The following is a 13,281-nucleotide window of genomic DNA, read 5'->3' on the forward strand; positions in this document are numbered from 1 at the left end:
GCTGGCTACCCAAACAATGGGAAAGATGGAAGGCTCCCTGGGGTTTCAGAACCACTGACAGAAGACAAGAGCCTGCAGCAGTGGCCACACAGCAGGAAAGTTTGGGTTAGCATGACCTGCTGGGCTATCCTGAAGAACTACTATTGACTTTTCTTCAAGTCCTGTGTGACCAGGCCCCAGAGCTGGTACCCAGGCATCCACGCTTAGGTCATGTGCTTGCCCCTCGCTGCACCAGGCTATGGAGGGAAGGATTTAGATCTTCTAGTTACAGTAATGCATAGCAGTCGCTGTCTCCCATGGCGGCATGGAGGCTGCAGGGTACTGTTGGGAAGAGGGTTTGGTTGCTAGACAGCAAAAAGAAAAGGGAAAAAGAAAGACTTGGAAACTCTATCAACTGGATTTATCTGAAGCTCAGTCTCTACAAATATTAACCATTTTTCTCAGACAGCCTCCATGTATAGATAATATTGATTTTTCTTTTTATCTGTCCATTGTTTTAAAAAAAAAACTCAGGAGTATCTTTTTAAATTTAGTGTTTTTATCTATCAGAGTTGTGTGTGTATTATTCAGAGTCAAATCTACCTGGTTTTGAATGATGAGCTGAGTTCTGTATCCTCACATTCCTATTTTCTACTCCCCAGAAAAAGCTATTTTCAATTTCTAGCTGATTTATTTGGTATTTATCTTCATATTTCTGAATTGCACACTGTGGCTATGTCTTAATGTCTCCATTTTAGGCATTGTTTATTGACTTCCCACTATGGAAGATGAGTTTTGTTCTTTCCCAGCACTTTCTGCCTGACCACACATATATGCTCTTCTCCTTCCCCCATCCTCCCAGGATGATGATATTGGATCCATAGTCCATGTTTTTTATTATGACTTATGGCAATACTGTTTGCAATGATGCCATTAGTATACTATAACTACTTTTGCTTCCAATACTGCCTTTGATTTTTTCCTGATGTTAATTATTGTCTTGGTTTTTTCATTCATTTGCTTAGATTTTCTGTGCTTCTCACTAATTAACCCTGAAATGTTCCTAACTGTATAAACCTTTCCATATAAATACATTAAATACTCAATGAATTTCATTCTGATTTCCTTTTGTCTGGGCCCTTGACCAGTCACCTTCCAGGCTTGCTGTAAAGCTATTATTCTGAAGTCTCCATCACAGTCATTCAGAGGACCTCTTTCACCTGTCTCTTGTTTAGATCCCTTACTTCCTGGATCCAGTATCATCTCTTCCTTTGTCTTCCTTGTCATTTTGAAGTAGCATATTTTTATTAGTTTCTTTTTTTTTAAGATTTTATTTACTTATTCATGAGAGACACAGAGTAAGAGAGGCAGAGACACAGGCAGAGGGAGAAGCAGGTTCCATGCGTGGGACTCGATCCTGAGTCTCCAGGATCACACCCTGGGCTAAAGGCGGCACTAAACCGCTGAGCCACCCAGGCTGCCCATTATCATTAGTTTCTTGAGAAAGTAAATCTTTTTTTAGTTTCAGGAATTTCCCTGAGAATTTTATTTTATTTTTTAAGATTTTATTTATTAATTCATGAGAGACAGAGAGAGAGGCAGAGACACAGGCAGAGGGAGAAGCAGGCTCCATGCAGGGAGTCTGACCTGGGACTCAGTCCCGGGTTTCCAGGATCAGGCCCTGGGCTGAAGGCGGCACTAAACCGCTGAGCCACCCAGGCTGCCCTCCCTGAGAATTTTAAGGGGAAAATCCTTTTTCTATCCTCCAGAGTCCCTGTTGAAAAGTGTGATTCACTCTGATTTTTTTCCCCCACTCTGATTCTGACCCTTTATGTGACAACTTGTTTTCCCTCTGGAAGCTTCACTTTAACCTTGATGTTCTGCAAGTTCCCATGATGTGACTTGGGCACTTGCTAGAACCTTTCAGTCTGGGACATTTTCTTGGTTTAATTAATTGATAACTTCCTCTCCTTGCTTTCTTGTTCTGTCTTGAACTCCTGTTAGATTTTGGACTTCTTAGACTTATATCCAGTTTTTGTATCCTTATTCTCTTGTTTTCTCTCTTTGTGGCTTTTTATTTTTCTTTCTGAAAGAGTTCAGAAAAACTTTGTCCTCAAACCCTTGCATTGAGTTGTTTGGTTCTGCTTACCAAAATGTGTATTTTTCTAGCATTCTTTTTTGTTCTCTGCTCTTTTTTTTCATTGTTATTAGTCCCTTATTTATTGTATGATGAACAGTACAGAAACTAGAAAATAGAACTACTTAAGTTAGAAGTCATTTTATAACAAAAAGAGATTATCAACGGACTAGCCTCAAAATTTGTGACCTCGAGCCAGAGAAAATCACCTAAAATATGCAAAATTCAATTGTATATAATTTTTAGTGTCTATAAGGGTTATGTTAGCTCTGGCTGTTTTGTTTTGTTTTGTTTTGTTTTTAAGATTTTATTTATTTAATCATGAAAGGCACAATGAGAGAGAGAGGCAAAGGCAGAGGAAGAAGCAGGCCCCATGCAGGGAGCCCGACATGGGACTTGATCCGGGGCCTCCAGGATCATGCCCTGGGCCAAAGGCGGCACTAAAACCACTGAGCAACCGGGGCTGCCCCTGGCTCTTTTGTTTTTAATGCTTCTTTTTAAAAGTTTGTGTCTTCCTCTGTAGTCTCTTTCCTCTGAGTTCCTTTTTTCTCTTTGTTTTTGTCTGTCTTTCATAGTAAATGCTTTCCTCAGTTTCTCGTGATCCTTGGCTAGTCTCTGATATTTAAGAGCAGGGCATTAAACAGGTACTTCAGAACTCTGGACTTGTGAGTAAAACTTGGGGCTATGATCCTCACTGTGGGGGTGGTCTGCATGAGTCATTTTTTGGGATACTTCTCTTACCTGTTTCTTTAGGTCTTTTATCTTCACTAGTCTGATTCTGTTGGAAAGTTTTTTAATTTTGCACTATTCATTTTCTCTCTTTTGCAATTTCTAGATGTATAGAGTCGTTGATTTTCCTGTTGTACATAAAAATATCTCTACTGGGTCTCTGCTTAAGATCTTCCTTTAGATGTCCTTTGGACCCTCCTACACATTCTTATTTGCTTTCATGGCACTTAGCAAATAGGCCGACTTTGCTAAAAAGTAAACAGGAGTTGGTAGGAGCAAATCTGAGAGCTAGAATACACCTGAAATACAAAGTAAAAGTCACTTCCAGTGCATTATTCTTCCTTAATATATTTGATCAGAAATTGGATGAACCTCCGGGATGCTGAGACAGGAAAGATACTGTGGCAAGGAACAGAAGACTTGTCTGTCCCTGGAGTGGAGCATGAAGGTATTCTCCAACCCTTTGTTTGCACAGGGCTCTAATTCGTTAGCACGGTCTAAGCATCAGGGAGCTAAATTAATGTGGACCCTAATGGGGGGCAAACCCCTGTGGGCACAGCATGTGTTGTTGAAATTCCTAGTTCTTTTCCTGCCTTTTCTTCTCTCACTTCCCAAAACCCACTTTGTGCTGAAATTTTAGCATTATAATATATCCAGAAATATAAACTAAGCTCTCAACTATTTTTTCCTAAAGAAAATTTGCATTTTTATCTCTCTGAAATAAAAGAAAATCTAAGAGGTTAAAACCAACAGAACATAGTAAAGAAGGTGCCTATTCAGCCGTTCCCTTGATGAGAGCAGCTAGGGAAAGCCCATGAATGCACTACATCTGGTGTTTCTTAAAGATCTTTCAGGCAGATGCACTTGACCAACTGGGGACCTCTGCCTTTAATTAAAAAGTATAATTCTGGGGCACCTGAGTGCCTCAGTTGATTGTGTTCCAGGCTCCTAGGATCAAGCCTGGCATGGGGTTGCCTTCTTCTTCCTCTACTCCCTGCTGGTGTCTCTCTCTCTCTCTCTCACTATCTCTGTAGCTATCTCTGTGACTTTCATTTAGAATGGCTTCAATATTTCTTTTTCTTTACCAGCCCGTGTTCCCAAGAAAATCCTCAAGTGCAAGGCAGTGTCTCGAGAATTGAACTTCTCTTCAGCAGAGCAAATGGAAAAATTCCGCCTGGAACAAAAAGTTTACTTCAAAGGGCAATGCCTAGAAGGTATTCTGTGGCCTAGTGCCTGGAAGCCACACTTAGGGTGACAGGGGAAAAAGGCAAGACCCAGTAAACTAAAAGCACTGCTTTGGTAACACTCATTTTGCAACTCGGTTTGTGATGTGATTCCTACACCCTGCGAGACTGGGGGCCGCAGCAAAAATAAAACAAAACTGGCAATGACAAGGGGCTTTGAGCCCAACAAAAGGGTTTCTGACACTGGTGGGCCTGGGGTTGGTGCCTGCTTTATACCTGGCGAATTATAACATGGTCACGAGGAAGCTGCTGCTGAGGGCCTGGCACAGTGCTCTCCATACAGCCTCCTATGGCTCTGACTGGCAAGTCCACTGCAGTGAGTTTCCACTGTGAACTATAAGAGTGCACATATGTGTCTTAGAGCTGAAACTCCAAGTAAGAGGCCTATTCTGTTCTTCTGTTTATCACATACATATAGCCTGCTTCTAAGAAAGCGTTGCTTATACTATATCCACCCAGTGGCCTAGTTCTTTAGACCCTAGAGCATAGGGAACAAGTCTCTGGTGTGGTCCAGAGGACATCCTGAGGGGCCTTTCATGATCTTTCTTATGCCTCTGACCAGGGAGGTTTATGATGGCTTCATTTGTGGGGGGTGGACAAGGAGCCCTGAGACTGTCTCACCAGCTTTACCTTCTTCCTTCAGAATGGTTCTTCGAGTTTGGCTTTGTGATCCCTAACTCCACAAACACCTGGCAATCCCTGATAGAGGCAGCGCCTGAGTCCCAGATGATGCCCGCCAGTGTGCTAACGTGAGTGAGCAGACCACAGGGATTGTGGAGTATGTCTAGAAGCAGGAGTCCCTGGCAGGGCTGTTCAGCAGGCAATCCAGGTTGAAAATAAGAGTAAAGAGTATCCAAGGGTATTCGAGCTTACAGGTTTACTGACTTCTGTCATGTGAAAAGGATAGTGTGATCAAGTGGAAAAAATAAACTTTAGGTTAGACCTTTAGACTAAATTCCTGATTAACCCTGACTAGATGTGCAATCTTGAACAATGTTTACCTCTCTGGCCTCATTTTTCTCCTCTCTAAACATAGAATTAATAATTCTATCTCACAGAGGTATAGTGAGGATAAACCGAGATGATGTGGAAGGAAATGGGCATGTACTCTCTATGAAATCTAGGCTTATTTGCAGACTTTCCTAATTACCAAACTTCTAATACTCTGTACTTTTCTTGAGTGCCTTTAATGGCATCTGGCAAAGTTCTAATTTTGTTTTAGAGGATAATGTTTGGTTATAGTTTTTCAGAAACTACCTTACTGTTTTAATATTTATGCTTCCTGCTCAAAAAATAGTTTGTCCTTTATACAAAAACACTATCAGTAATGGCCCACCTTCCATTTTCTCTAGGGAAAAGGTATTAGACTTTCAAAGGTTTTAGTACTAGTGTGTAATAATGAGTTATTCACACAGGTAATTGTGTAAATTTGGGTTGTCCCTTTAAACAGATCCTTGGTGAAAGCCACGCTGAACATAAAAAGAATTTATTTACTTTATAAGTCTTTAATATATTTTTTAATTACAACAGTAAGTATTTTTATATTCTGTTAGCCAATTAAATCTTGAGTTTCTTATGTACCTATTTTATAATTAATTACCAGCAAAAATGTCTCTGCTGGCTATTAATTACCTTGGGAAAGTACAGGGGAGTATATAGAAGGCATTTTTTATATTTTATTAGCCATCATTTGATTCTCCCTTGGCCAGGCCCAATTTCTTTCAGGTACTAAAACCAGTAAGTCTATGATAACATAGTTAGGCTATTTAAGTCATATATCATATTTTACTTTTTGGAACCCAAAAATAGTATCTCTGTTGCCTTTAACTTGATTCAAGAGTTGTGGTTTGAAAACACTGAGATACCCACCAAGAAAAGTGAAATTCCATTCTATGCAATACAAGTGAGTCATTTGGGGTTCTTTGGCTGTAAGTCATAGATATGACTCCAGCGGATACAGCAGAGCTAAAGCAGGGAGAGGGGGGCAGGAGGGATGGTGCTGAGCCCCGGGCAGCTCCAGAGATACAGATGGCAGGGGTCCATGGATGATTTCCTTCAGGAGCAGCCATAGGAAGGATCCTGCTCTGAGGAGAGGGTCTGATTGGCCCAAATTATATCCTGTGCCCACCCTTTTGCCAGATGAAGGAGAGGTTACTTGACTGAGACATGGACTGGAGATGGGTGGGTCCCCAAAAGAAGAGCAGAGTGCTATTACCCAAAGTGATGAGAATAAATGCGGAAAGGCCAACCCACAGCTGACTACCAGAATAGGTATTGTAGGTAAAGATACCACCCCTGAGGACTTCAGGTTTCCGTGTATATCAAAAGTCAGTCCTATTAAAAATAATTTTTTAAGTCCTATCTATAAGCACCCCTGTGTGCAGAGCATTCTGCTGAGGGTTTTACATATATCAAGGATTAAGACATACTCTTCTGTTTTCTGAACTTGAGGAGAAAACAATCACAAAGTTAAATGTCACATTAGACTTCTAACCCCATTTAGACATAGATTTAGTGTCCGTCCCCAAGCCAGGGTTCTAAGTGGGTGCATGTCCCTGGGCCCAGCAAAGCCAAATTGAAACCACTTTGTGCAAATGAAATCTGTTGCCTAACACACTCACTCTTTTGCCCTTTCTTCTTACTTATAGTGGGAATGTTATCATAGAGACAAAATTTTTTGACGACGATCTTCTCGTAAGCACATCCAGAGTGAGACTTTTCTACGTTTGAGAGAAGAATGTGTGTGCATTTCAAGAATTTGGGTTTTTTGGGGGAAAGGAGGAAACTGTTTACTTTTTTCCTCCACACATTTGATTATTGACACTTCCACCCCTAATTCCCTGTACAAAACCCACTTGCGGCCACCAGGGGACCAGTTCTGTATAGATAACCAGATGGCTGTTTCCTCCCAAGCCGCCATCTTCCACTGACCAGACTAAACTCCCAACCCCAGACCAGGCCAGAGGGTGAGCTTTGACTCCTTCCCAGGGTGACAAAGGGACAAACGCTTACCACAAGAGCCAATGCTGTTCCTGCCCCCTCCATGCCTCCTCCTTGGGCCCTACAGGCAACACATCTTCCTTTGGCCCCTGGTTTTGGAAAAAATCATATTCCTGACTTCTGTTTAGTTTTTTTCCTGCAATTTCTATTTCATACATTCTCATACATTTACCTTGTAAAATAGACTGTGATATTATTATTACATAATGAATTAAAACATATGAATTAAAATATTCCTACAGTCTTTAGCATGGCACTGCTTTCATCTCTACTTTTTCTGGAATATGAACCCGGTCCCGTGATGTGAAGAAAGACATTTATCAGACCGTAGGATCACAACTATATTTTACTCCAGAGATCAACTGATAGATCTTGTGGTTCCTGATGCTTCAGTTGCTGCTTTTCAAGAATGTACAACGTACCCAAACAAGACCCATGATGCTGAGATGTAATAGTAGTGGTTTTCGTCCACAACGTAGATGCACCCTTTGTTTTTTTGTTTGTTGCTTTTTGCTTTTTTCATACCTTTATGATGTACCTTTGTCCAAGAGGTTTCCAGAAAGGGTAGAAGTTCTAAACTAGCAGAGTAGAAACTCTTCTATTCTACATGAGAGAATAGAAGTCAGAATGGAGAAAAGATCTCCCCAAAGTCATGTGGAGAAGGATGGGGACGCATCTGGGATGGGGTAGGGTCCTGGGAGGGCTTAAAACCCAGGCAGAGGAAGCCAGTGTGGGAGAGAGGATGGTAACTGGATGCCTGCAAGTCTGACCTAAGAGAGAAGGGTTCTTTTGGGGGAACTTACCCACTTTTGGGGGAAAACCAGCAGCCTTCACTGTCTTTATAAAATGCCAGCGATTAAAGGTTTTCCAATTCACACTGTAGTAAGGTCTGAAGCGAGAGGAGAAAATATACCCAGAGATGTGCCCTCTTTGGCACAAGAGTCTGTCTGTTACCAAATGTCTGCTTGAATCTGTGGGTGGGGAGAAGTACATTTTTAGTGGATTATCGCCATCTTTCCTTGATAATTCCATTCCTCACCTGAGGGCTGTCATCTTCAGAAGCTAATTTTTAAATACCAAGATTGGATGACAAAACAGTTAAAATGAATCCAGATTTCCTTTTGCTTTCTGGAAATGCCATCTCTTTTCTATGTCTGCTCCCCACAATTCCAGCAGGGAAGGCTCTCCAGGAACTGGACACCTCCCAACGGAGAAAGGCTGCCCCCAGCGCAGCCTTTCCACCAGCTCAGTGCCTCCTTCACTGCCCTCTCCCACTCACTCACCCAACTACAACTGTCAGGGACACACTTCTTTGCCAGCTGGTCTGAGAAAAAAAAAAATTATAGCCCAGTCATTCTTAGACACTTACCATCTCTTCAGGCAACAATGCATCTGCTCAGGCAGTGTTGATCATTTGGCTAAAGCTATGGTGGGAGGAGGAGGAGGGGAGAGGTACCAACTGGGGTGAACACAGCAAAAGGAGAGGACACAAGAACTGTGAGGACGAAGGCCCTTGTAGGGCAGCATCCTCTCTGGTAGAGTGGGTGTAGGTCTAAATGCCTGAAGAGCTGGGGGGTTTGTAGCTGCATCAAAGGCCACAGAATGTTCCAAAAGATAGGCAGACAGCCCAGGCCTGCCACAGTGTACAGCCACTGGTTCACAAACATTTACAGGTACCTGCCCCACCCCCAGAGATTCAGATTCAGTAGGTGGGGGGGCCCAGAACTCTAGCAGGTGATCCTAACACAGGCATTCTGTGGACCATACTTTGAGAAATACTGATAGAGGCTGTAAGTAAATGTTAGAGACGTATACATGTACACAGGTGGCTGTATGATAAACTGAAGTCGTCATGTACCAGTATTTTGGACTTTTGTGATGGGTATGTGTTGAGCATTGAATCTGACCCTAGTTAGGCAGGAGGAGGTTGGGGGAAGACACGTCTGCCAAAGGGGATCAATCTATCTAGCCACATTCAGGCCACACTTAAACATTCTTCCTAGGGGACACCTGGGTGGCTCAGTGTTTGAACGTCTGCCTTTGGCTCAGATCATGATCCCGGAGTCCTGGCATCGAGTCCCGCATTGAACTCCCCACAGGGAACCTGCTTCTCCCTCTGCCTATGTCCCTGCCTCTCTCTCTCTCTCTCTCTGTGTGTGTGTCTCTCATGAATAGATAAATGAAATCTTTAAAAAAAAAAATTCTTCCTATATGCATATGTGTGAAGAAACCGCCTGCCTGAGATTTGTCTCTAATAGAGGGAATTATAAATGCCCTGGCATAAGGGAAGCACACAGTGAATTTACAAGAAGGAAGAAATAAAATGAAAATGGAAAAAAAAATTACACTTCAGAAAAACCAGGAAAGCCCTCTCTTCTCTGAATCCTTTGACTTTTAGCCTACAAAATATGTTCAAGTTACTCTAAGAAATATATTTTTTTTTTAAGATTTTATTCATGAGAGACACAGGAGAGAGAGAGGCAGAGACACAGGCAGAGGGAGAAGCAGGCTCCATGCAGGGAGCCCAACGCGGTACTCAATCCCAGGTCTCCAGGATCAGGCCCTGGACCAAAGGCGGCGCTAAACCGGTGAGCCACCAGGGCTGCCCAAGAAATAAATTTTTAAATATAAGGTTTGTGGGGCACTTGGGTGACTCAGTCGATTAAACATTGGACTTCAGCTCAGGTCATGATCTCAGGGCTGTCGAACTCCTCACACAGGGAGTCTGCTGCTCTCTGTCCCTCTCCCTCCACCCCTTCCCTGGCTCACACACACTCTCAAATAAATAAATCTCTTAAAAAGTAAAAAAGAAAAAGGCTTTCCCTCAAACCTGCAGCATCTATGGCTCCTGTTCCATCCTCCTCTGCAGAACCAAACTCCTTGGGGGACACCTGGGTAGCTCAGTGTTTGATATCTGCCTTTGGCTCAGGTCCTGATTCCGGGATCGAGTCCCACATCAGGCTCCCTGAGGGGAGCCTGCTTCTCCCTCTGCCTGTGTCTTTCTGCCTCTCTCTCTGTGTCTCTCATGAATAAATAAAATATTAAAAAAAAAAAAAAAAAGAACCAAACTCCTGGGGATTTTCTCCACTCACTCTTTCCACTCCCTGCCTCTCATTTACTCCTCAGCCACTGATGTCTGTTTGGCTCTGGCCAGTGGCCTTTTTTCCTCCAAAGCATCCATGAACTCCACTGATCCACCGCCCCCTTCTGGTCCTTTCTGCTTTGTTAGCTGCATTTGATCCTTCTGACTTCTGGAAATTCTGCACTTAGGGAGCCCCTTTCCTAATCCTGGGAATTCTGCTCCTTGTAGGCTCTTCATTCGTACTAACCACCTTGTCCCTAAAATGTTTGTTAGCGGATTTTCTTTTTTTTCTTTTTTCTTTATTCTTTTTTTTTAGCTATTGTATATTGAGAACATTCTATGTGCAAAAATTATTTAAGATTTTATTTCTTTATTCATGAGAGACACACAGAGAGGCAGAGACACAGGCAGAGAGGAAAGCAGGCTCCTCCCAGGGAGCCCGATGCAGGACTCAATCCCAGGACCCCGGGATCATGCCCTGAGTGGAAGGCAAACTCCCAACCACTGAGCCACCCCAGGTGTCCCTATGTGCAAATTCTTTAAGCATTATGCACATCATGCATTCACTCCACGTGTATTTCTTGAGCACTTTTTATGTACCAGACACTGTTTTAAATGCATTACTTGCTGGACAAGACCAAGGAAGTCCCTATCCTTACATTCTAATGAGAAGAGACAGGAAGCAAATAATTTCAGATGGCAATCAATGCTCTGAAGAAATAGGATTGTGCAATGGTAGCATCTGCCCGGTGCGAGAAGGAATGGAAGGAAGTCAGCATCCAGCTTTTGACCACCAAAACAGGATGGACGAGCCCCCAGCAAGCCAACACCCATGGAAAGCCAGACTTGAAAAGATTTTTTAAGTCCTCTGACCTATCAACAAAGCAAGAACCAGGTGTGGCACACACGATGGTCTACTCACAACAAAGAACTCCTTGTGCCAGGAGTCAACCTGCCTCTTTGAAGCCTGGCGTAGGATGGAAGAGAAGAAATAAAGTAGACCACAGAGGTCAGATGCAGACATCCCCGCTTGCCTTCACCACACTTCCTCCCAGGCCAGGGTGAGACAGGCGGGTACAGACACCAGGTTCAGGGGCAGGAAGAGAATGTCAAGGCTGACGACCACTTCCTGGAGGTTAGCGGGGAGAGTGGGCTGCCCTGCAATCCAGACCATGGCCCGGTGACGAGCTTTATAGGAACTCATGCTGCAGTTCCTATAACCACCTGGGGCCTGTTTAACCAACAGCATTGCCTTCCCTTCCAATGTATCCTTCGCATCTGGGCCAAAAAGAGCTCTGAAATGCAAAATGTACATCTGGTCGCCAATCCCTCTGTATCGAACAGTTCACTTTTAGAACTTGCTAGTGATTTGGTCATTGTTTTGCAGCTCTCAAAATACACTGTTAAAATAGTCCTCAAAGTGAAGACCTAACTGGCTTAACAGTTTTTTTGGTGCTTTTACTTGCTTTGAAACTAGCAGCTTTAGGGATCCTGAGTGGTGCAGTGGTTTAGCGCCTGCCTTTGGCCCAGAGCGTGATCCTGGAGACCCAGGATCGAATCCCACGTCGGGCTCCCAGTGCATGGAGCCTGCATCTCCCTCTGCCTGTGTCTCTGCCTCTCTCTCTCTCTCTCTCTCTATGTGTGACTATCATAAATAAATAAAAACTAAAAAAAAAAGAAACTAGCAGCTTTGACCATAGTTTTGAATAAACCGAGGGATGAAGTGGAATGAGGTGAGAAACAGAGATTTGATGAAGACATTTGGTTCCCAAACTGTGCACCAAGGTACACCCAGGCACTGCAGCAAATCCACAAGGGTGACAAAGCATATTTTAATTTTCAGAGGAAATGCAGCAATTCGGGAAGTCTTTTGTACACTGCTCACTATTAGCTCAAGAAAGTTCAGTTTCGACATTACATTGTATGGCACTACATTCTTTTTTATGAGATATATTTGGGAAACTGAATTCTTGGATGTTTTGGTGTTTAGTACCCCTGAAAAATCCACATGAACGGGGGTGCCCGGATGATGCAGTCGGTTAACCATACAACGCTTGTTTTCAGCTCAGGTCGTGATCTTAGTCATGGGATCAAGTTCCGCATCTGGTTCCAACTGAGCATGGAGTCTGCTTGGGATTCTCTCCCTCTCCCTCTGCCTCTCCCAGCTGTACTTGCTCACACTCTCTCTAAAATAAGTAAATAAATCTTAAAAAAAAAAAAAAAGTCAATGTGAACAGGAAATGAGGGTGGTTGTGTCCAATCTGATTCTAAGGTTTGAGAAGCTGTGCAGTGCTCAGCAGGCACACAATGACAGAAAGTCATTGTGATTATAAATAAAATGAAAATATTTTTCCTCTCAATTTATGTGGCTTTTCTTTTTCCAAAATAATAAGACAGCCACTAGGTAAGGATATAAATACTTAACAAGTTGTTTGGACCTAACTACATAATTTTTTAATTGGTTTTTATTTTGGTTTAGTTGCACTGTGAAAAAATTACCAAGACCCCAAGTGTGCTGTGAACAGAGAATGTTCAGGAACCTCTAGTAAGTAGGCACTTAGTTTTTTGGGCTTTTTTAAAATTTTATTTTTAAGGAATCTCTACCCCCAGCATGGGGCTCAAACTCACAACCCTGAGGCCCTGAAGTGCAATAGCCCTCAGTTTAAAACTATGCCTTCCAGGAGCACCTGGCTGGCTCAGTCAGTGGAATATGCAGCTCTCAATCTTGGGGTCATGAGTTTGAGCACCATGTTGGGCATAGAATTTACTTAAAGTACACCTTTCAGAGGGTTAGAAACACATGCACATACTACCATCTCTGACAGCAACAAGTGGGTATTGACTGCCCCCTCTCTGAGCCCTGAGACAGCTCTTGGTTCCATGGAATGCTTTTGAATTCTTGTATGTATTAAAGAAAATGTTTTCAAAGGAAAAGAAGGCATTTATTCAAATTTCTTAGAGTGGCTTTTTTAAGTGACTTGATTTATTCAAATCACCCCCCCAAATAGCGCTCAATTATAAGAAGATAAGCAAGATTATTATCACTTGAATATTTTATATATAATTATTAATTCATTTGGGGCTAAAGTATGTGCCTTAGACCCATACAT

General features: G+C 42.7%; 1 protein-coding gene across 1 annotated transcript in view; it reads left to right on the forward strand.

The window, feature by feature from the left end:
• The window catches only part of PDE6D (phosphodiesterase 6D), a 58,609-nt gene extending 51,276 nt beyond the window's left edge, over positions 1-7,333 (forward strand). Inside the window, exons 3-6 of the mRNA XM_041766117.1 lie at positions 3,205-3,293; positions 3,934-4,059; positions 4,733-4,838; positions 6,738-7,333. Of these exons, the coding sequence (XP_041622051.1) occupies positions 3,205-3,293; positions 3,934-4,059; positions 4,733-4,838; positions 6,738-6,819 (403 nt within the window). The 3' untranslated portion in view covers positions 6,820-7,333. The remainder of the gene's footprint in view (positions 1-3,204; positions 3,294-3,933; positions 4,060-4,732; positions 4,839-6,737) is intronic.
• The last annotated feature ends 5,948 nt before the right edge of the window (positions 7,334-13,281 follow it).

The sequence above is a fragment of the Vulpes lagopus genome, chromosome 8, assembly GCF_018345385.1.
Source record: "Vulpes lagopus strain Blue_001 chromosome 8, ASM1834538v1, whole genome shotgun sequence".
Classification (NCBI taxonomy): Eukaryota; Metazoa; Chordata; class Mammalia; order Carnivora; family Canidae; genus Vulpes; species Vulpes lagopus.